The following is a 21,746-nucleotide window of genomic DNA, read 5'->3' on the forward strand; positions in this document are numbered from 1 at the left end:
ATAAAGATAGTTATAATAATAAAATACAGTTTCATGTATTTGTCTCATATATAGTGTGCTCAGCCAGCCGGCGGGCGGCCTCAATCTGAAATGGAATGAAGCCATTTCACGGCGGACAGCAGAAAGAGGAGCCGAACGAGTCCCCCCACCCACCCCGGAAAAACTACAAGTGCTCAAGCTTTGTAACAGCTTCTGTGGCGTTTCTTATGGGAGTTGTAGTTTTAAAATATATTGGTATATTTCTCATAAGTAGAAGTTGGCAGTGTATAATTTTGGATACACCCTGGGGTTTTTTGGGATGGAGAACACACTGGTGTCATCAGATTTTAAAAATCGAATCGTTAAATAGGTGAAAATAGCTTATTACCATATTTGACAGTGCTTACAGTAGGTAATTTGGTGACCATATCTACATGACAGCTGAGGTCCAGAACTTTCTATAACAGCTGGTTTTATGTGTGTAGAACCTTCTGTTGCTAAATGACAAGCCTTCATACATGTACTGGGTTCAAGGTTCAGAGGTCAATATTTCAAAGCAGGAGTAATGTATCCTCTTCAGACTGACATATGTTAGCCTACTCTCCAGGTTGAGACCTTTACAACGATGTGTTTGCTATAGTCCTACGACAACGTTTTAATTTTTACACATCATGGAGACCACTTAGCAGGAGATAGCCTACTTTATTGTCCCCAGAGGGATATTTGCCTTGAGTTCAAATGCTTCACAAATAAGACTTGACATATTGTTTTATCATACAGCTGACATACTTAAAATAAAAAACAACATGAACAAAGTGATATAGGCTAGACTGAAGCACATCACACAGCAACAATCTATTGCTCATCTTTCAAAAACAGTGACAAGAGCAACACAACCATGCTTCATATCATGAAGCTATTGCACACCCTCAATCTCAAGCAACATTATTTAAAGTTTTAATTGAGGTAGGTCCAAATTAGGCCTATATCATCATCAACGTTTTTATAGTTTAGAAATGTTAAGTTTACCCATATCTTCTGCCAGAGGATAAGAGCTCATACTTGGCATGGAGAATAAAGATAGAGGGGGGGCACCAAGGAAAAAAGGTTGGGAACCACTGCTCTGACCCATGTCATGACCCTTTTCTCAGCTTGTGAAATGGTTGAATGAGATGTGTGAGTTTTGTCTTTGTGCAGTAGTGCTGAGGTAGAAGTGTGCCAAAAATGCCATACAAATGTGGTATATGTATACATACCCAAACAAAGCTATATACATCTTACTCAGTGAACAAAAACCTCGGTAACAGTCTGCTTATCCTTTTAATTTCCTGAAAATGCTTCTTAAAACTAGTCCCTTCTTAATTTTGAAAAGGTAGTCTCAGTAAAGGCTACAAAGGTTAGGATGGCTACAAGCTGTAACCACGGTGATTGATATGAGGATCATCTTCTGAATATAATAATGAATATGTTAGGCCTACCATAAATTGATATTTCAAAAAAGTAATTTATTTAAAACACCTAATAATGCAGTGTGATTTTAAATCAAACTAAGTCCCACACATAAATATACTTATGTTTTTCCCCTTTAGTCTTTGCTATCAATATTCATCAACTGCAAAATTAGAAAATTGCGTTTTTAAATAACTATGTATGGAAAATAAAATAAAAAAATGCTTCTCTTTGTATATTGTTTTTCACAACAGTACAATTCAAAACAAATGCAAATTAGTCAAACAAGCCATTAGGCTGTATTTCTAAACACTCAACTGTAGGTTTTTTATATAGTGTATATATAAGGCAAATAAAAGTGCTAAATATAAAACACAATTTTTTCCATTATTAGTATTTTATTGTGTAAATTCTCACGTACAACGTGGAGCATTCTTTCACAGACGAGATGTGGAATTTCCACGTCACTTCCGCGGATTCGTTTAAACGTAGACAAATACATGAAACTGTATTTTAATATTATAACTATCTTTATTGTTTAACTCCTCAAATACAACATTAGAAAAAAACATTAATATTACGAATGTTAGGCCTATATATTTTTATCTTCGTATCCGCCGAGCGGGGCGTACTTCCGGAGTTTTTCGCGGATTCGTTTAAACGTTATTATGGTTCATAATTTACTGGAATAAAACTGAGCAACGTGTTGTTGCTGGTGACACAATCACTGACTGTATATATGTATATTGAAGCGATCCTGGCGTTAAAGACCAGCTGATCGCTGCCCGATTCTTTGAAATGAATGGCCGCATTGCATTGGGGGATAGGCCTATCGGCTTTGAATGCTTCCTGCTCGGATCATATCGTAATGTTCTGTATTAGCCTATACTGTAATATTTCACCGGTAATAAGACCGAAATAATATTATTAAAGTAAAGAAATGAATACCATGATAACATCTAAATAAATGTTGATAGATGTAGCATTATAGTTTAAAAAATATAAATCAACAAAAAAAGCAATCCAGCTTCCCTGGCCGAAATATACCGAAATAATAACATAAAAAGAAATACATATAAACCATGATAATATCTCGTGAATAATGTTGATTAAAACAGCGGTTATTGGGCTAAAAATACCAATAACTGTCACAGATTTCGAGTTAAGGGGCGGGGGGCGTGTTTTTTTTCTTGTCCTTGACCATGCGTCATACATTTGACGAGTAGGGAGTTAGACTGTGTTGGCTATTGAATTGAATTGAAAAAATCTCCCTTTAAACACTTTAGGCCTGAAGTAATTAAATAGAGTGTAAGATAAAGCATTTCTACAATATGATTGCTGCAGTAGAAAAGAACAGCAATGGTTGGGATGGTACTGAAATATTGTTTTGTTCATCAGGAAAAGAGAACACTTGCAATACTCCCTTTACTTTGCTGTTTGCATCTTGTTGTACATTAAAAACCAATAGGGCGCGATCGCAAAAGGGGTGCTATCTCTATAAGTAGATGTGAACAGCTTATGACTTGGCCTGAAAAAAAGTTAAATCAAAAGATTCTTTTTTTCACTTTAATCCCTGCACTAATCAAGTTAATACCAATGAAATACAACTATTGATATACACTACCAGTCAAATTTGAGGTCACTTCGAAATTTCCATTCCACTCCATTATAGACAGAATACCACCTGAGATCAGTTGCATTGTTTTTTTAACCAGGGCAGCAGTTTTCAGATTACATTATGTGTTTACATAATTACAAAAGGGTTCTCCAATGTTTTCTCAGTTAGCCTTTTAAAAAGATTAGTAAACAGAATGTGACATTGGATGAATGGTTGCTAATAATGGACTATGTAGATATTGCATTACAACAGTCGACAACCCTTTTGCAATTATGTTAGCACATAATGTAATCTGAAAGCTGCTGCCCTGATTAAAAAAAAAAACAATGCAACTGATCTCCGATGGTATTCTGTCTGTAATGGAGTGGAATGGAAATTACTAAGTGACCCCAAACTTTTGACCGGTAGCGTACTTATCAGCATACGTACTGATCCGTTTAACCCTAATACATGAAATCACCCCCGCAATGGGCCTTTTTCTGTGTCAAGGCAGAGAAACTACAGTCTCAAATTGAACTCATCGTCATCATCAAACTTCAGCTTCGTCGGCACATCCTCAATCATTCCCAGCAGCAAATAAGAAGTGACAGGCCCCGCTACATCAGCATCATTGCACACATTTAATCAGGACACCTCTAGCCGTTTCTGTGTACCAACAGTGAAACAGCGGTATCCAGTTTGCCCTTTTCCACAATACAAGACAAGACAGCCGTGTGGTTAACACAGCAGCATATGTGCATATTTCCACGAGCAGACTGAAAATAAATAATCTCCCTGTTTGGAATGCTGCTCTAATACCCTATCTTGTATCTGGCAGGCCCATTTGTGCGGGTGGTCATCATTCTTCACTCTTTTCAAGTCCATTAGTCGTTGTGACAGCAGCGCCGCTGGCTGAAAACAGCAGATAACGGACCCAGGATTAGAGGAGCTACCGCCTGAATGTGTGTGAGCACTTTCTGTGTGTGCTTCTGTGTACATACTCACAAATCATTTTGGCCCTGCTATTTACTGTGCTATCTATGTAAATGACAAAATGGACTTGGATTCCCCCGCCATATTTGTTATTTTGTTCCACTCCTACATTAGGTGACCATAACATTACAGAATAGACAGTACCAGACTAGTCTCGCACAGCGCTGTGGAGTAAGGTCTGGCTACACCACAGGTGCATTCTGGTATAGGAGGAAAAAACACTCTAGGTTGTTTGTATTGCTTTAACCAATTACAGTGGATTTAAACTAAGCTCCGGACACAGCAACGGTGGCTCTGCAAAATAGTTGTAATAGTTGGAAGGTACTTGTTTTGGTCAAACATTTGCAAAAGAAAACGCCACTTACAATATTAAATGAAGTTAACCATTAACACCATACAGTAACGTGAGCTATTTAAATTAGCTGGATACATGGTTTAACGTTACTTGCTCTTACCAGTGTATCGCTGTGTGTACTTTGTCCACAGCAATCCCACCAATCAGTCCCAAAACGTCCCAGTTAGATATTAAATGCCGTAAACATATTCTTTGTGAATCTTTACAATCATTCACCTGAAAGAAGCAAGCAGGCCTGCCTTGTTGCACCATCCAAATTTTCTTAAAAACTTTCCAATTTCAGCGTGTAGCTTGCTAGCTGGAAGTTTGTTGTTGTTTCCTGAAACAAAGTCTTGCGAGGCGAGGGACATCCGGCGATTATCGTCAATCCAGACTAAGACAAGACTATTTGAAACAGTCCGTTTCACTCCAGTGTCCCCAACACTTTGCAAATCCTAATACGGTCCGTATCACTCTAGAATTCAATACAATAATCAAAATACATGACACTAGTCTGTTTCACTCCATATCCGTATTCCCGCTTACTCAGTCAGACCCTCCACAGCTACAAGACACATTAACATAATCAAACTCACATTTATATATGTTCAAAACGTAGCCAAACTACTGCTACTAAATCTTTTTAAATTCTCTAGTCCAAACATGCTGTTTTACTAAAAACATATTTTGTATGTGTGTATTTATGACGACATTTTAATCCCAGTTCAGACCAAAGATTCTTGACGAGACGAGTTGAAACGAGCCGGTCTGCACAATGGGGTAAGCGAGCGTCCGCAAAGCGTACCTCCTATGGAGACATTTTGATGCTAACAAGCCATCACCTGCCATTAGCATTCCATTGACTGCCATTCATTTTGGCGTCACTTTGACAGCCAATAACTTTACATCTGAAGCGTTTAAAGACTATTTGTCCACTGTTTATTTCCAAAGTAAACAAATGACAAATGGTGATCGCGCGTTCACTTCCCCCGCCAGGAACCAAAATACCGCTTGATTACATTTGACTCGAGCGATTGCAATGTTACATTTGGTCTCAAAATACTATTTTATACACTCATACTGAACAACACTAGACTCACGCACTAGATAACATTACATGTATTTGTATGTGATATAATACTTTCCCCTTGGTAATGTAGCCTATGAATTTCCATGAACACAATTCTAAGATGCATGAGACATAAAGGTCTCATTCAGGAGCCTGGTGCGCAGTCTCCTTGTGACAGCCTACCTACCATGTAACAAACATTTAACATAACACAGCATAACTACCAAGATAACATGACGTGTATTTGTAAGGGATATCCATCGCTAATGTAGCCTATGAATTTCTATGTACACAATCATCTAAGATGCACTAGAAATAAAGGCTTCTGGGATTGGTTGATAACTCAAACTTGCAGAGAACCTAGACACCCGTTTCATTACATTAGACTCATGCAGTATCCTCTGTTTTGGTCTCGTTCAGTAGCCTGGTGCTCTTGATCGCAACAACCTACCTACCATGCAGCCTGAAACATTCACTTCTCTAACATTTAACTTAACATAACTTGCTGAGAACCAAGACACCGCTTGATTACATTAGACTCGAACGGTTGCACGGTTACATTCGGTCTCGTTCAGTAGCCTGGTGCGCGATCTCCTTGTGACAGCCCAGTGTAGGCGCTAATGAGCTAGATTACTACAAACACAGTAGCAGAAGACCAGCTACACACAACGGCACGAATGAGGTAAAAAAACAGGAGTGAGTCGGTTCATTGACCTAAGGCACTCGATTCTCCCGGTTCAGTGACACGACTCGGGTTAATTAACCGGCTCTTCGGTCAGTTCGTCAACATTACCTGCCAGTTCACACCAATGCGATGAGAAGAGACAGTGTATCATCTCCATAACAACGCATCTTTGTACTTCTGTTCTATCTTCTGACTTGTAGGGTTTTTGTAGCTGGATATATCATTTGTTTCGTCTAAATCGGCAAAATACGTTTTTCTCCAATTGACTGCTTTGTTCTCACGCTGCTGGGCGCTCCCTCTCTTTGGTCTCTCTCTATCTCGCGGTCATTGAAGCTCCTTCTAAAACTCTGCCATTTCAACCAGCTGTTTGTAACATAAAAATAAAATGGATTATGGATAATTTTATTTCTATAGTTTATAGCTGACTTCCCTAGCTGACTTCTCAATTGGCTGTTAAAACAGGTGACATTCCTTACATTTTAAAACCAGCCTCTGCGACTTGAACAGCTGAACAAATCCAAAATGTTTCTCAAAGAATGTCTACGGTTAACTTTTATAAATGCAAAGCCTTCTAAACTTCCTGTATCTTCACATTCCCAGTTTGATTCCAACAGTCTGAACACGGTCAACAACAAATAAAAGGCAAAAATGGCTAAATGTGAAAAATCCATTTAGTAAAATACAATGATCTTCCCCAGATTTTATAATCCATTAATTTCCTTGTGTACAATGCTTCTCTCAAAATGTCATCAGTTGAAACCCTGATAATAGACAGTACATCTAGATGTGGATCATATCTCTGTGTAAAATTACATTTCTAATATTGTTTAGTCAAATTGATCAGAAAAAAATCTAAAACATTGATTTCATTAACCACAGAAATGATGTGGCCATGGTGTTTTGCATTAAGATTCCTGCCACTGTCAAAACACCATGACAAAGATGCAAGTGGGTGTGCACACACACACTCCAACTCACACACTCCCTAAGACATGCCACCATTACATCGGCACTAATCCCAAATCTCTTATCTCGCTATTTCAGCAGCAATGCTTCTGTCGGGTCGAGTAATAGACTTCAAAAGATTGAAAAAAATGATGACCACCCGCACAAGTCGAGCTAGGAGATAAGCTGGAAGAGGCAGGCTGCTGGAGCGGCATCTCAAACACAGCGCTCATTTGTTACTGTTGACTGAAAACAGCGAATGGATAAATTATTGCCAATGATAGGTTGGTCGTGTACACATTTCCAGGGTTGCAGGCTTGGACCCAAATGCAGGACGGTGAGGAGAGTGCAGCAGTAAGAAATAATAGTACTTTAATGACACCTCAAAGAGACTTACAAATGTAAGCAGAGCAGCTGAGCAAATCCAAAAACGAGAAATCCAGGAACACCGAGATACAGCTAAATCACAGGAATAGAACAAGGACAAATGACAACAATCCACCAGCAACAGACACTGAAAACACAGGGACTAAATACACAGGGTAATGAGTAAACGAGAGACAGCTGACACAAGGAGAGGGAAACAGGTGAAACACAATCGGGCAATCACAAGGGCGGGAAACACAGGAAGTAAACCAGACAAGACTAGGGAGAAAAGACAGACTACAAAATAAAACAGGAAATGGGAAAACCAACAGAAACATGAAACCAACTACAACAAAGAAACTTGACACAGGGACTGGTGAACAGGTGAAAGACAAGACAATAACAAAGGCGGGAAAACAAGAAAGTAACAAAACAAGAAACACTAAGGGGAACAGAATAACTCCTAAATAAAACAGGTCCAAACACACAAAAAACACCATAAGAGCGGGGCAGGCGTGACCGCCCCCCCTCAAGGGACGGCTACCAGACGGCCCGAAAAACACGGAGGCAGAACCCTGCACACGAAGGCAATATCCTTCTGGCGACCGGCGGCGAAGGTGATATCCCTCTGGAAGGCGTCCACGAAGGCAAAACCCCTCTGGAGGCTGTCCATGAAGGCGAAACCCATCAGAAGGCCGGAGGTGAAGGCAAATCCCCTCTGGAAGGCGTCCACAAAGGCGAAACCCCTCAGAAGGCCAGCGGCGAAGGTGAGTCCCTGCTGGCGGCCGACTGCGACGGTGAATCCTTTCTGGAGGCCGAACAGGACGGCTCAGGCAGAACCCCTCAGGAGGCCGTCCGCGAAGGCGAATCCCCTCCGAAGGCGAGTCCCTTCTGGCGGCCGTCCGCGAAGGCGAATCCCCTCCGAAGGCCAGCGGCGAAGGGGAGTCCCTTCTGGCGGCCATCGGTGAAGGCGAAACCTTGCTGAAGACAGTCGATGGTTGACTCTCTCTGGAAGCCAAGCAGGCCGAGCAGGTGAAGGACAGGCGACGGGTCAGCTGAGCTGGAGACAGGCGATGAGTCAGCTGAGCCAGTGTCTGCCAACAAGGCAACAGGATCAGTAGTCGGCTGATAGCTAGCCTAGACTCAGGGGAGCTGCTAGCTAGCCGGGGTGCAGAGAGGCTGCTAGCTAGCCTGGAGTCAGGGGAACTGCTAACTAGCTTGGACTCTGGGAGGTTGCTAGCTAGCTGGGGCTCAGGGAAGGTACTAGCTAGCCGGGGCTCAGGGAAGGTACTAGCTAGCCGGGGCTCAGAGAGGCTGCTAGCTGACCTGGATTCAGGGGAAATGCTAGCTTGCCTGGATTCAGGGGGACCGCTAGCTAGCTGGGACTCAGGGTGGTGGCTTGCTAGCCAGGACGCAGAGAGGCTGCTTGCTAGTCTAGGGTCAGGAGAGCTGCACGTCAGCCCAGGGTCAGGAGAACTGCACGTCAGCCCAGGGTCAGCAGAGCTGCACGCCAGCCCGGGAACAGAAGGGTTGCACGTCAGCTCGGGAACAGAAGAATTGCACGTCGGCTCGGGAATACTGGTCAGCTCAGGCTCAGCAACACGGGTTAGCTCAGGCTGAGGTACACGGGTTAGCTCAGGCTCAGGTACATGGGTTAGCTCAGGCTCAGGTACACAGGTAGGCCCAGGACAAACAAACGTGGAGACAGGGAGGCAAAATTCTTGCTCTGTAGCCTGCCAACGTGCCTCCATGAGGTGCCTGGCAAAAGCAGGATCCTCTTCATGAATCTCCCGAAAAAAATTAAAAATAGTCGTACTGACTGAGTCCAGAGGGTGAAAAAGAGGCACAAAGCCCAAAACTGCTGGGTCCATTTCTGGCTGGTGGATACTGTCAGGTTTGCAGGCTTGGACCCAAATGCAGGAAGGTGAGGAGAGTGCAGCAGTAAGAAATAATAGTACTTTAATGACACCTCAAAGAGACTTACAAATGTAAGCAGAGCAGGTGAGCAAATCCAAAAACAAGAAATCCAGGAACACGGAGATGCAGCTAAATCACAGGAATAGAACTACAAGGACAAATGACAACAATCCACCAGCAACAGACACAGAAAACACAGGGACTAAATACACAGGGTAATGAGTAAACGAGAGACAGCTGACACAAGGAGAGGAAAACAGGTGAAACACAATCGGGCAATCACATGGGCGGGAAAACACAGGAAGTAAACCAGACAAGACTAGGGAGAAAAGACAGACTACAAAATAAAACAGGAAATGGGAAAACCAACAGAAACATGAAACCAACTACAACAAAGAAACTTGACACAGGGACTGGTGAACAGGTGAAAGACATAAGACAATAACAAAGGCGGGAAAACCAAAAGACAGGAAGTAACAAAACAAGAACCACTAAGGGGAACAGAATAACTCCTAAATAAAACAGGTCCAAACACACAAAAAACACCATAAGAGCGGGGCAGGCGTGACACACATGACCACAAAGGAGTGTTAGATAAAGATGGATGGTACACTAATGAAGGACCTACTGACAAACCACATAAACCATAGACATGGGCGTACATTTCATCTAACAGTTGGGGGGACAATAAACATAAAATTTCTCGAGCAATTTTTTTTGGAGTTGGAGTTGTAGAGGTGTAGTTGTGGAACTCCAACATTGGATGAAGGGATTTTTTTTATCTAATGCGGATGATGCAGAACTGAGCCTCCTAGCAAGCTAGCTAGAAAGCCGACTCATTATCTGTAACCAGTGAAAGCATGTTGGATGGAATTAGCAAGCTATAGCTAACTAACTCTCCAACAAGCTACCAAACAGGCTAGCTAACTAACTATCCAACAAGCCATTAAACAAGCTATCTAACTAACTATCCAACAAGCTATTAAACAAGCTAACGAATCACCTGTATTCAAGAAAAGAATCACTTCATCCTATGTTTAAAGTGGATGAAATAGCCTTGTCTACTTACTGGAGTTCCACAACTAACATTACTGAAGTGATTCAAACTTTGTTCTCTCCCACCCTGCGCCGTCTCTCTTAACCAGTGTTGCCAACTCTTTTCCAATGAAAGTAGCTAGCACCAGCTCCAAAATTTGCTAAAAGTAGTTAAATGACGTCATACGCTCATTTGCATATTTGTGACGTCATTATGCAATAATTTGCGTAAAGCTTAGTGGTTGTGTCAGCAAGGTAGATAGAAATAAATAGAAGTCTTTAGCCAAATAATCACAAATTCACTACAGGAATTTATATTACATTATAATGATTACTTAGGTAGCCTATAGTATATTTGAAGTAAAAAAAGAAATTCTACAAAGGGAGGGAGAAAAATCGATAAAGAATTCTCAAAGAAGGCTGGCTTGCCCAGGGCAAAGCTAGCTCAGCGGCGTCTTTCTCCCGTTGCGTCTCGCTGTCTCTCGTACCTACACTGTCCCCGCACCCTGTCCCCCCTCACCCCTCCCCTTCTACCTGTCTGCAGTGATGCTGCACATGAGGAGAGAGCAGAGAGGGGAGGGGCTGCTCCTCAGTCACAGAACAGAAGAGAGAGGTGACTCTTTTGGCAGCCACAAGAGAGAAATACCTTGCATGCTCCCTGGATAATACTGGTGTCTTATCTACAGAAAGTCTCTGTCTTTTCTACAGAAAGTCGCCAGATTTGTTGCTAGTCGCTTTTGTGAAAAATAGTTGCTAAGGGGGTCTGAAAAGTCGCTAAATCTAGCGACAAAGTCGCTAAATTGTCAACACTGCTCTTAACAGTATTGGTGGGCGGATCGATCCAAATATCGATAATATCGATACCAACGTTGGTATTGATGTTGATCAATACTAGTGTAATGAGATCGATACTTTAGTTTTAGTTTCTCTTCAGTATGCACACACACACACACACACACACACACACACACACACACACACACACACACACACACAAGCAGGACAGAGACGGAGCAGAAGAATGGCAGAGAGGAAGAGGAGCACCCTGTGGCTATATTTTCAGGCCGAAATGAATCAACAGCAAGCTGTATAATTTGTCAAAAGGCTGTAAGATAGTGTTAACACAACACATTTAAACAAGCATATGAAAATTCTGTCCTGGGTTTTAATTTATTAATAATCCAAAGGAAAAAAATCACAAAACCACTTAAAGGTCATGAAAATTCATTCAGATTTAGCAATTTGATGATGCATCCATCTTAATTATTAAAAAGTATCGGTATCGGCGATACTGGCCCTGTATTTACTTGGTATCGGATCAATACCAAATTTTGCAGTATCGTACACCACTACTTACCAGCGCTGCTCAGTGCCGCTGAACGTACAAGCAGTGGACCAAACCACTGTGAGGCAAGAAGGGGGGTCTCAAGATGTTTTTAAATTTAAAACGCAATTTTTGCCCCGTTTGTATTGTTTACTACTTACACAATTATTTTCATTGTATATTACACTACCGGTCAAAAGTTTGGGGTCACTTAGAAATTTCCATTCCAGACAGAATACCAGCAGAGATCAGTTGCATTGCTTTTTTTAATCAGGGCAGCAGTTTTCAGATTACATTATGTGCTTACATAATTGCAAAATGGTTCTCGGCTGTTGTAGACAGAAGTGGCTGAAGAAATGCTTGAAATTCCATGCTTTTTGGTCTAAACACCATACCCAAATTAAAAATGGTACAGCTCCCATATACTTTGACACTTAGGGGTGTGCCTGATATCATTGGAAAGAAAACACTCAAGTTGTGTCAGGGTGATTCTAGGCCTTACTGACACAGAGTTACAGAGGCTAGAATGGAGATTTTTTATTTCTGTCCAAGTTATAAATCTGTAAAATTATTAAAATACACTGCTGTAAACACATCTGACAGGTGACAGACAACACAGCATTAGCCACGTCTCAGCTTACTACAGAAAAAAATTCAGAAGCTAAAAGACTCAAAAATGGATTTTATATGAATTCTTTTCTACAAATATGTCTGTGCGTTTTTTTATTTCTATTTGAAAAGTGCAAATAAGAAAGCCAAAAAACTACAAAATACAACACTTCTCAAATACACAAACAAACCCACATCAATCACCTTTCCAATGATATCAGGCACACCCCTGAGTGTCAAAGTATATGGGAGCTGTACCACTTTTAATTTGGGTATGACGTTTAGACCAAAAAGCATGAATTTCAAGTGTTTCTTCAGCCACTTCTTTCTACAACAGTCGAGAACCCTTTTGCAATTATGTAAGCAAATAATGTAATCTGAAAACTGCTGCCCTGGTTAAAAAAAACAATACAATTGATCTCAGCAGGTATTGTGTCTGGAATGGAGTGGAATGGAAATTTCTAAGTGACCCCAAACTTTTGACCGGTAGTGTATATTATTTACAATACATGTCGTGACTTTAATGATTATTTGGGGGGGGGACAACCCTCAGATGGGGTAGGTCCTGGCACTACCGACCCATCTGCAATTTCCGCCTATGAACCCTGAAAGTTGAGTTTGGCAGCAGTTGCATACCTGTCAAGTTTTGGATTTGAAAATAAGGGAAATTTTCCGGCGCCCACCGCGAGCTGTCCCACCACCCCAACCAAGCTCCAGTATCCCTTACAGTTTAAGACATGTGTACAAGAAAGCTAAAATCACCACTTGGTTCAGAATGCTGAAAACATTTACAATTTATAACATTGCTTGCGAGAGTGAAGAGCTGGTCCGTTGTTCCACGACCAGGACGGAATCCGCATTGTTCCTCCTCAACCCGAGGTTCGACTATCGGCCGAACCCTCCTTTCCAGCACCTTGGAGTAGACTTTACCAGGGAGGCTGAGAAGTGTGATACCCCTATAATTGGCACACACCCTCTGGTCCCCCTTTTTAAAAAAGGGAACCACCACCCCAGTCTGCCACTCCTTTGGCACCGTCCCAGACTTCCACGCAATGTTGAAAAGGCGTGTCAACCAGGACAGCCCCTCCACACCCAGAGCCTTGAGCATTTCTGGACGGATCTCATCAATCCCCGGGGCTTTGCCACTGTGTAGTTGTTTGACTACATCAGTGACTTCCGCCTGGGAAATCGACGACAATCCCCCGTTATCCTCCAGCTCTGCCTCTAACATAGAGGGCGTATTAGTCGGATTCAGGAGTTCCTCAAAGTGCTCCTTCCACCGCCCTATTACCTCCTCAGTTGAGGTCAACAGTGTCCCATCCTTACTGTACACAGCTTGGATGGTTCCCCGCTTCCCCCCTCCTGAGGTGGCGAACAGTTTTCCAGAAGCACTTTGGTGCCGACCGAAAGTCCTTCTCCATGTCTTCTCAAACTTCTCCCACACCCGCTGCTTTGCCTCTTTCACGGCAGAGGCTGCAGCCCTTCGGGCCCTTCGGTACCCTGCAACTGCCTCCGGAGTCCTCCGGGATAACATATCCCGGAAAGACTCCTTCAGTCGGACGGCTTCCCTGACCACCGTGTCCACCACGGTGTTCGTGGGTTACCGCCCCTTGAGGCACCTAAGACCCTAAGACCACAGCTCCTCGCCGCAGCTTCAGCAATGGAAACTTTGAACATTGTCCACTCGGGTTCAATGCCCCCAGCCTCCACAGGGATGCACGAAAAGCTCCGCCCGGAGGTGTGAGTTGAAAGTCTGTTGGACAGGGGCCTCCTCCAGACGTTCCCAATTTACCCGCACTACACGTTTGGGCTTACCAGGTCTGTCCAGAGTCTTCCCCACCCTCTGACCCAACTCACCACCAGATGGTGATCGGTTGACAGCTCTGCCCCTCTCTTCACCCGAGTGTCCAAAACACACGGCCTCAGATCAGATGAAACGATTATGAAATCGATCATTGACCTTCGGCCTAGGGTGCTCTGGTACCAGGTACACTTATGAGCATCCCTATGTTCGAACATGGTGTTCGTTATAGACAATCCATGACTAGCACAGAAGTCCAACAACAAACAACCACTCTGGTTTAGATCAGGGAGGCCGTTCCTCCCAATCACGCCTCCAGGTGTCTCCATCATTGCCCACGTGTGCGTTGAAGTCCCCAGCAGAACAATGGAGTCCCCCACTGGAGCCCCATGCAGGACTCCAGTCAAGGTCTCCAAGAAGGCCGAATACTCCGAACTCCTCTTTGGTGCATATGCACAAACAACAGTCAGAGTTTTCCCCCACAACCCGCAGGCGTGGGGAGGCGACCCTCTCGTCCACCGGGTAAACTCCAACACAGCGGCGCCAGCCGGGGCTTGTGAGTATCCCCACACCCGCCCGCGCCTCACACCCTGGGCAACTCCGAGAAGAAAAGAGTCCAACCCCTATCCAGGAGTATGGTTCCAGAACCAAGACTGTGCGTGAGAGGTAAGCCCCACCAGATCTAACCGTAGCGCCCACCTCCCGCACCAGTTCCGGCTCCTTCCCCCACAGAGAGGTGACGTTCCACGTCCCCAGAGCCAGCGTCTGCCGCCCGGGTCTGGTCCGTCGAGGCCCCTGACCTTCACTGCCACCCATGTGGCATCGCACCCGACCCCAACGGTTCCTCCCACAGGTGGTGGGCCCATGGGATGGAGAGGGAGTTGCCACGTAGCTTGTTCGGGCTGTGCCCGGCCGGGCTCCGTGGCAAACCCGGCCACCAGGCGCTCGCCGACGAGCCCGCCGTCTGGGCCTGGCTCCAGACGGGGGCCCCGGGCTTCCTCCGGGCAGGGTCACTCCATCTCTGCTTAGCTTTTTCACTCTCGCAAGGATCCTGGAGGGAGCCTGGGAGTATGCCCAACCGGTCTACATGTGTTTTGTGGATTTGGAGAAGGCGTATGACCGGGTCCCCCGGGAGATACTGTGGGAGGTGCTGCGGGAGTATGGGGTGAGGGGGTCTCTTCTCAGGGCCACCCAATCTCTGTACAACCAAAGCGAGAGCTGTGTCCGGGTTCTCGGTAGTAAGTCGGACTCGTTTCAGGTGAGGGTTGGCCTCCGCCAGGGCTGCGCTTTGTCACCAATCCTGTTTGTAGTATTTATGGACAGGATATCGAGGCGTAGTCGGGGTGGGGAGGGGTTGCAGTTTGGTGGGCTGGGGATCTCATCGCTGCTCTTTGCAGATGATGTGGTCCTGATGGCATCATCGGCCTGCGACCTTCAGCACTCACTGGATCGGTTCGCAACCGAGTGTGAAGCGGTTGGGATGAGGATCAGCACCTCTAAATCTGAGGCCATGGTTCTCAGCAGGAAACCGATGGAATGCCTTCTCCAGGTAGGGAATGAGTCCTTACCCCAAGTGAAGGAGTTCAAGTACCTTGGGGTTGTGTTCGCGAGTGAGGGGACAATGGAGCGGGAGATTGGTCGGAGAATCGGCGCAGCGGGTGCGGTATTGCATTCAATCTATCGCACCGTTGTGACGAAAAGAGAGCTTAGCCAGAAGGCAAAGCTCTCGATCTACCGGTCAGTTTTCGTTCCTACTCTCACCTATGGTCATGAAGGCTGGGTCATGACCGAAAGAACGAGATCCAGGGTACAAGCGGCTGAAATGGGTTTCCTCAGGAGGGTGGCTGGTGTCTCCCTTAGAGATAGGGTGAGAAGCTCAGTCATCCGTGAGGAGCTCGGAGTAGAGCCGCTGCTCCTTTGCGTCGAAAGGAGCCAGTTGAGGTGGTTCGGGCATCTGGTAAGGATGCCCCCTGGGCGCCTCCCTAGGGAGGTGTTCCAGGCACGTCCAGCTGGGAGGAGGCCTCGGGGAAGACCCAGGACTAGGTGGAGGGATTATATCTCCAACCTGGCCTGGGAACGCCTCGATCCCCAGTCGGAGCTGGTTAATGTTGCTCGGGAAAGGGAAGTTTGGGGTCCCCTGCTGGAGCTGCTCCCCCCGCGACCCGACACCGGATAAGCGGACGAAGATGGATGGATGGATGGAACATTGCTTGTCTTTACATTTTATTTTCATTCCACACATTCTTTTATTTCATATTGCTTTTCTTTTACAGTTTTTCTTTTCATTTCACATAACTTTTCTTTACTCTTTTAGTGAATTATTGTACAAATTTGATGCAGACTTTGCATTCTTTAAGACTGTTTTGGAAGGAGTGTATTTGTGGGCTGGGCCAGAGTGGTTAATTTTACATGAGAGTAGAGCGCAAACAGTTCTGTTGTCTAACATCATCCTATTCTCTGTAACAATCTTTCGTACCATGCTAAACCCTTTTTGAACTTGCATTGCTATGGGGAATGCATAGTAAAGCCTTCATAAGTTTTGGCAGCACACCGTCTCTGTCGTAGCGTCCATCATCCGTCTCTGTTTTTTTTTCGTTTTTTTCCCCGCGTTGTCACTCATCATCTGACCTCACACACTAACCTCACGACAACTGCCACCTACAGTACCTGTAGTAGGCTACTGCAGTTGGCAGTTATGGCGAGGCTAGTGACAGAGCTCAGATTGGGAATGTTTTTTTTTTTGTTTTTTTTACTCCGCTCTGGCCCAGGGTATTATTATTTTTTAATAACGCAGGTTAAAATACGGGAGATTTACGGGAAAATACTAATACAGGAGGACGGCGGGAAAGAAGGGTAAAATACGGGACTTTCCCGGCGCAAACAGGATACTTGACAGGTATGAGCAGTTGTGAAGGGAGCGTAAAGTTTCTTTTAACAAGTCTTCCAAAACTACATTGTTTCTCGTTGCTTCATGTTAGCATTTTCTGACCTGATGTCCATATCGGCAGGAACAGCATTCTAAAAGCGTTACAAATCACTGTTACAATTAGGATTCATATGACGATTTCCTGAACTTTTGCCTCCATGGTTGTTTGGTTGGTCCAAAAACTACTTAGGGGTCAGAAAGGATAAACGATTGTGGTTTGGATCGGAATATTACATTATGTTCTCGACACTTTTCTTAAACAAACGAATGATGCTGTCATTTTACTTTGGACACATGCAGGGTTTTCCCCGCCTTTATAAGGACTTCTTTAACAGGTTTTGTCATTAAGCTTTTTGAGTATTTATTTATTATCTGCTCTAACATTTCCAACGTTTCAGACACAGATATGGTGAAAAATAACGGTCCAAAATGATCTGAAAAAGACACACAAAACTACGACAAAGAGACACAAACCGACTATAAAGGGACGCCAAATGACCACAGAGACACAAAACAACCATGAAGACAACTAAAATGACGAAAAAGAGACACAACACGACTACAAATAGACAAAATCCTACTGAGAGACACAAAATTGATGGGGCATTTTTATTTATTTATCAAAAAAACTTAACATTTTCTTGAGATGGGTACCTAAACCGCCCGCAAAATATGTGCACCTAAAGCTAGGGAAAACACTGCACATCACCTCCACCTATGTTTGTAATCTTGTTTAATTTCTTTCTAATTCCTGCACTATGTGCCCATAACAACACCCATAAAATCAAGAAGGCAAAGGTTGGGGGCTGGCAGGTTTATGTTCCTGAGTATTCCCGAGAATAACAATATGTTGATGATTATAGCACAATGATGTATGCTATGTTTCTGTTGTGTGTGCATGGGTATATGGATATTTTTGTGAAGTATTTCAGTCCTTAATCCTAACCTTTAGAGCAGTGGAAGTCTTTATCCGGGACAAGTACGAGAGAAAGAAGTACTGCAACAAGGAGGCCCTGACTGCAGCTCCAGTGAGTACCATACCATCACTTCGGTTCATATTGTTATAGCCAATAACATTAATTAGTTGCATACATGCGATCATAGACCGTATATAAAGATGTAGCGATATAACGTGAAACTTTTTACATTCTACCGTGTTAAATAGTATAGGGATGCACCAATACCGATGCCAGTATCAGGTATCCGTCCGATGCCATGCGCATGTACTCGTACTTGTAGTCATAAAATGACTCCGATACTACCACACCCGATACCACCTCATAGCAATGTGACTATAACTTCTCTGTCAAGCGGGTATAGGTGGCAGAAGAGGAGAAATGCCAGCCGTTTGGAGATTTTTGGCTGTAAAAAAATAACAAGGCTCTTGCCCAATGCATGATTGCACTTGACGTCGTTAATAAAACTGGGTTTCGACGTCTTCTCAGTATACTGGAGCAGAGTTATTCCCAGCTGTCACCACATCACAGAAACCGTGTTTCCAAAGCAGCCTGTTGCCCATAAACCTCACCACTGATATTTGAAGTAGCGGTGTTAGCCCAATGTCTCTCATCAGCTTAACGGGCATAAACATGAATAAAGCCATATCTCAATCTGCTCTGTCTGTATGCGGTTTCTACACAGCACTGTTTTAACAACCACAGTGCTACTCTGTAAAAAGCGATTTTTTTTCCACAAACTGTTATAGTTAGCCACGAGTCTTTAAATTTGGTCAAAATCTTGTGAACTCAGCAGCTGGCGTAAACAAACCATCTTCGCCTCTGGATCAGTAAATCCACATGGGTACTTCATATGCACAGGAATAACGTCATCGGACTTCATTCTTTCTAAACTTCACTCAGTATTTTGATATTAGGAATTATATGATTTATTTTATTGACACTAGCCCGAGGAAATGTCCAGACCTATGGGATTAGTTTTGTGACTTTAATTCCAAGCAAAACTTCTCAAGTATCAAACAAAAAACACTAACTCAAGCAAAAAAATTGTCACCTCAAAGGTAAAACTTAAACCTTGCAAACAAAACATTTGTGTAGTTGTAAACTATTGGTCTTATATTTGTTTGATATTATGTCCTTTTGTTTACAGTTACCTCTGCTTCTTTCTCAATGATCAGTCTTTTGCTCTCTCCATCACGTTTGCAGTCATGCTCCCAGCTTTCTCCTTTGCGCTCCCTGAATTTTTGCTTGCGATTCTGACACAAATATCTCGCGTGGGCGGGTCTTACAGAGGTGCGTCCCCATTGGCTAATGAGTGTTAAGGGAAAGTTAAGGGAAAGTTTGAGTGACAGCTCAGCCTCAGTGCAGGTAAACTAGAGACTCAGAATCTGGTCTGGAGGACACACAAGCCACACCACAGGGGATTCCTACAAGATTAATAAAGTGTAAGTATTATTAATATATATATTATCTTTGATCTACGTTGCAAGCATGGTTACTAGACATTTGTTGTTTCGTTGTGTTAAGTTACTAGCTAGCTAGCTAGTAAAGCTTTTTTAAGTTAGCATTTAACGTTATCTAAAACTTGTAGCCACCGGCTACCTCACTGAGCTAATTTACCATGGGAATCATGTATTCTTCGTGAGGCCTTACTCAATGGAGCTGTATTAATTATCGTCTTCTCTCTGTAGAGACGTGCAGGACCCGAGCAGAGCTACGATGCTCTCCCAGGTAACCTTAGGTTAGTAACGTAGCTATATTATGGTCTATTAGGAAAAATGATTATCCAGTTAACTACTAATTGTTGTGGTTGCTATTGGCCTGATAATACACAATGCTAGGGTATTGGTTAAGTTGTACAATTTAGAAGCTGTGAATGTAATATATTATATATAGAGTTCGACACATACATTAGATAATGTTCCATCTGTACACACTGTTTCTTCTTTCTTTGCACTACCTTAAGATGGCAGATAACGGACGTATTTTTTTAATTTTTTAGCACTGTAAATGTCAACAATATTTAGAATTAATGCATAGTGTTACTACTGTCCAAACTATGTACTTTAACTATGTATTTAACTATGTGCATGTGTCCTGGTGGCTGGCCATATCTTACTTTACACATGTAGTCAACGTGGAGGTAGGAATCTAGAAAGTGTGATCAATAATATTCCAGAAATAAGTGTTCCAGTAGTGTTCAGGAAAGCTAGAAAAATGTTTCTAGAGTGCAGGCTTTATTACAATTATTTATTATTGAGCTAATTTCAAACACCTTTTATCATCCAAGGTAGGTAAGGTACTTCAAGCTTTACAATAAGAAGTCAAGGAAGTAAAGGACTACAGCCACATCCTAGCCCTTCAGAGATCTTTCCTGCAGAAAAGGCTGTCGTCCAGACTGGAGCAGTGGGCCATCAGTGAGCTCAGGAGACCAGATGATCCCAGGCGTCCAGGAATTGTGTGTGATATTCCTGCACCACCCTCAGACGTGTTGTTGCAGACACAAGTCAGCAGAGAAATACAGTTTGCCTTAGGTGAAACTGAATATGTGAAATATATACATAACCCAATTACTCAGTATGTTTGTGTATTGTTGGTGATGAAAAACTGACCCTGACCTGTGATGTACTGCAAATAATGACTGACACTGAGTTCCAGCTTCTTCTACCACCGGGGCCCCAGCAAAATATGTTCAAATATCCATTATGTATGTGAAGTTTTATATTGGACTAAAAATAAAGCATTATAATAGTCTCAACCTTATTTCCTGTTTTATATAATGAACCAAACAGACAAGGGTGAATGTAAAAAAATGTTTTAATATATTATGTGCATTTTAAAATATAATTACAGTAAGACAATGTAAACAAATTAAATTACAGGACAGTATACTGTAGTAGGATATACTGACATACAATGGACTAAGAAACTACAAGTACACCAATGAAAACTTAAAAAATGGTTATTGTAAGTGTTAATTGAGTAACTGAGCAAAATATGATCAATACATACGCTATTGGTCTACACCCTGGCTGTTTGAAGCCTTCGCACACAGTGTTTCCTCCACAGAGAGACCAAAGGCTCCTCTCCCTCTGCTACTCCCACATCCTCCTGGTTGGTCTGCCTGCTGCCTGATGTGAGCTGTGATAGAAAATTATAACAAAGTTTCTTACACAAATCAAATGGTAACAAAGTTCTTACTGATAACTGAGGCTTCCAAGGTTGTGTGATTTACAATTAAAATAACTTGCTTTTAATAAGTAACACAACGAAACAACAAATGTCTAGTAACCATGCTTGCAACATAGATCACAGATAATATATATATTAATAATACTTACACTTTATTAATCATGTAGGAATCCCCTGTGGAGTGGCTTGTGTGTCCTCCAGACCAGACTCTGAGTCTCTAACGTTAGTTTACCTGCACTGAGGCTGAGCTGTCACACAAACTTTCCCTTAACTTTCCCTCAACACTCATTAGCCAATGGGGACGCACCCCTGTAAGACCCGCCCACGTGAGATATTTGTGTCAGAATCGCAAGCAAAAACTCAGGGAGAGCAAAGGAGAAAGCTGGGAGCATGACTGCAAACGTGATGGAGATAGCAAAAGACTGATCATTGAGAAAGAAGCAGAGGGAACTGTAAACAAAAGGACATAATATCAAACAAATGAAAGACCAATAGTTTACAACTTCACAAATGTTTTGTTTGCAAGTTTTAAGTTTTACCTTTTCAGGTGACAATTTTTTTGCTTGAGT

General features: G+C 43.0%; 1 protein-coding gene across 4 annotated transcripts in view; it reads left to right on the forward strand.

Annotated features, from left to right (window-relative positions):
• LOC114572628 (stromal membrane-associated protein 1) overlaps positions 1–21,746 on the forward strand; it is a 266,403-nt gene that overhangs the window by 53,247 nt on the left and 191,410 nt on the right. For all 4 annotated transcript variants that reach the window (XM_028604329.1, XM_028604330.1, XM_028604331.1 and 1 more), the window contains exon 4: positions 17,982–18,057. In XM_028604329.1, the coding sequence (XP_028460130.1) occupies positions 17,982–18,057 (76 nt within the window). The remainder of the gene's footprint in view (positions 1–17,981; positions 18,058–21,746) is intronic.

Source organism: Perca flavescens, chromosome 17 (genome assembly GCF_004354835.1).
Source record: "Perca flavescens isolate YP-PL-M2 chromosome 17, PFLA_1.0, whole genome shotgun sequence".
Lineage (NCBI taxonomy): Eukaryota > Metazoa > Chordata > Actinopteri > Perciformes > Percidae > Perca > Perca flavescens.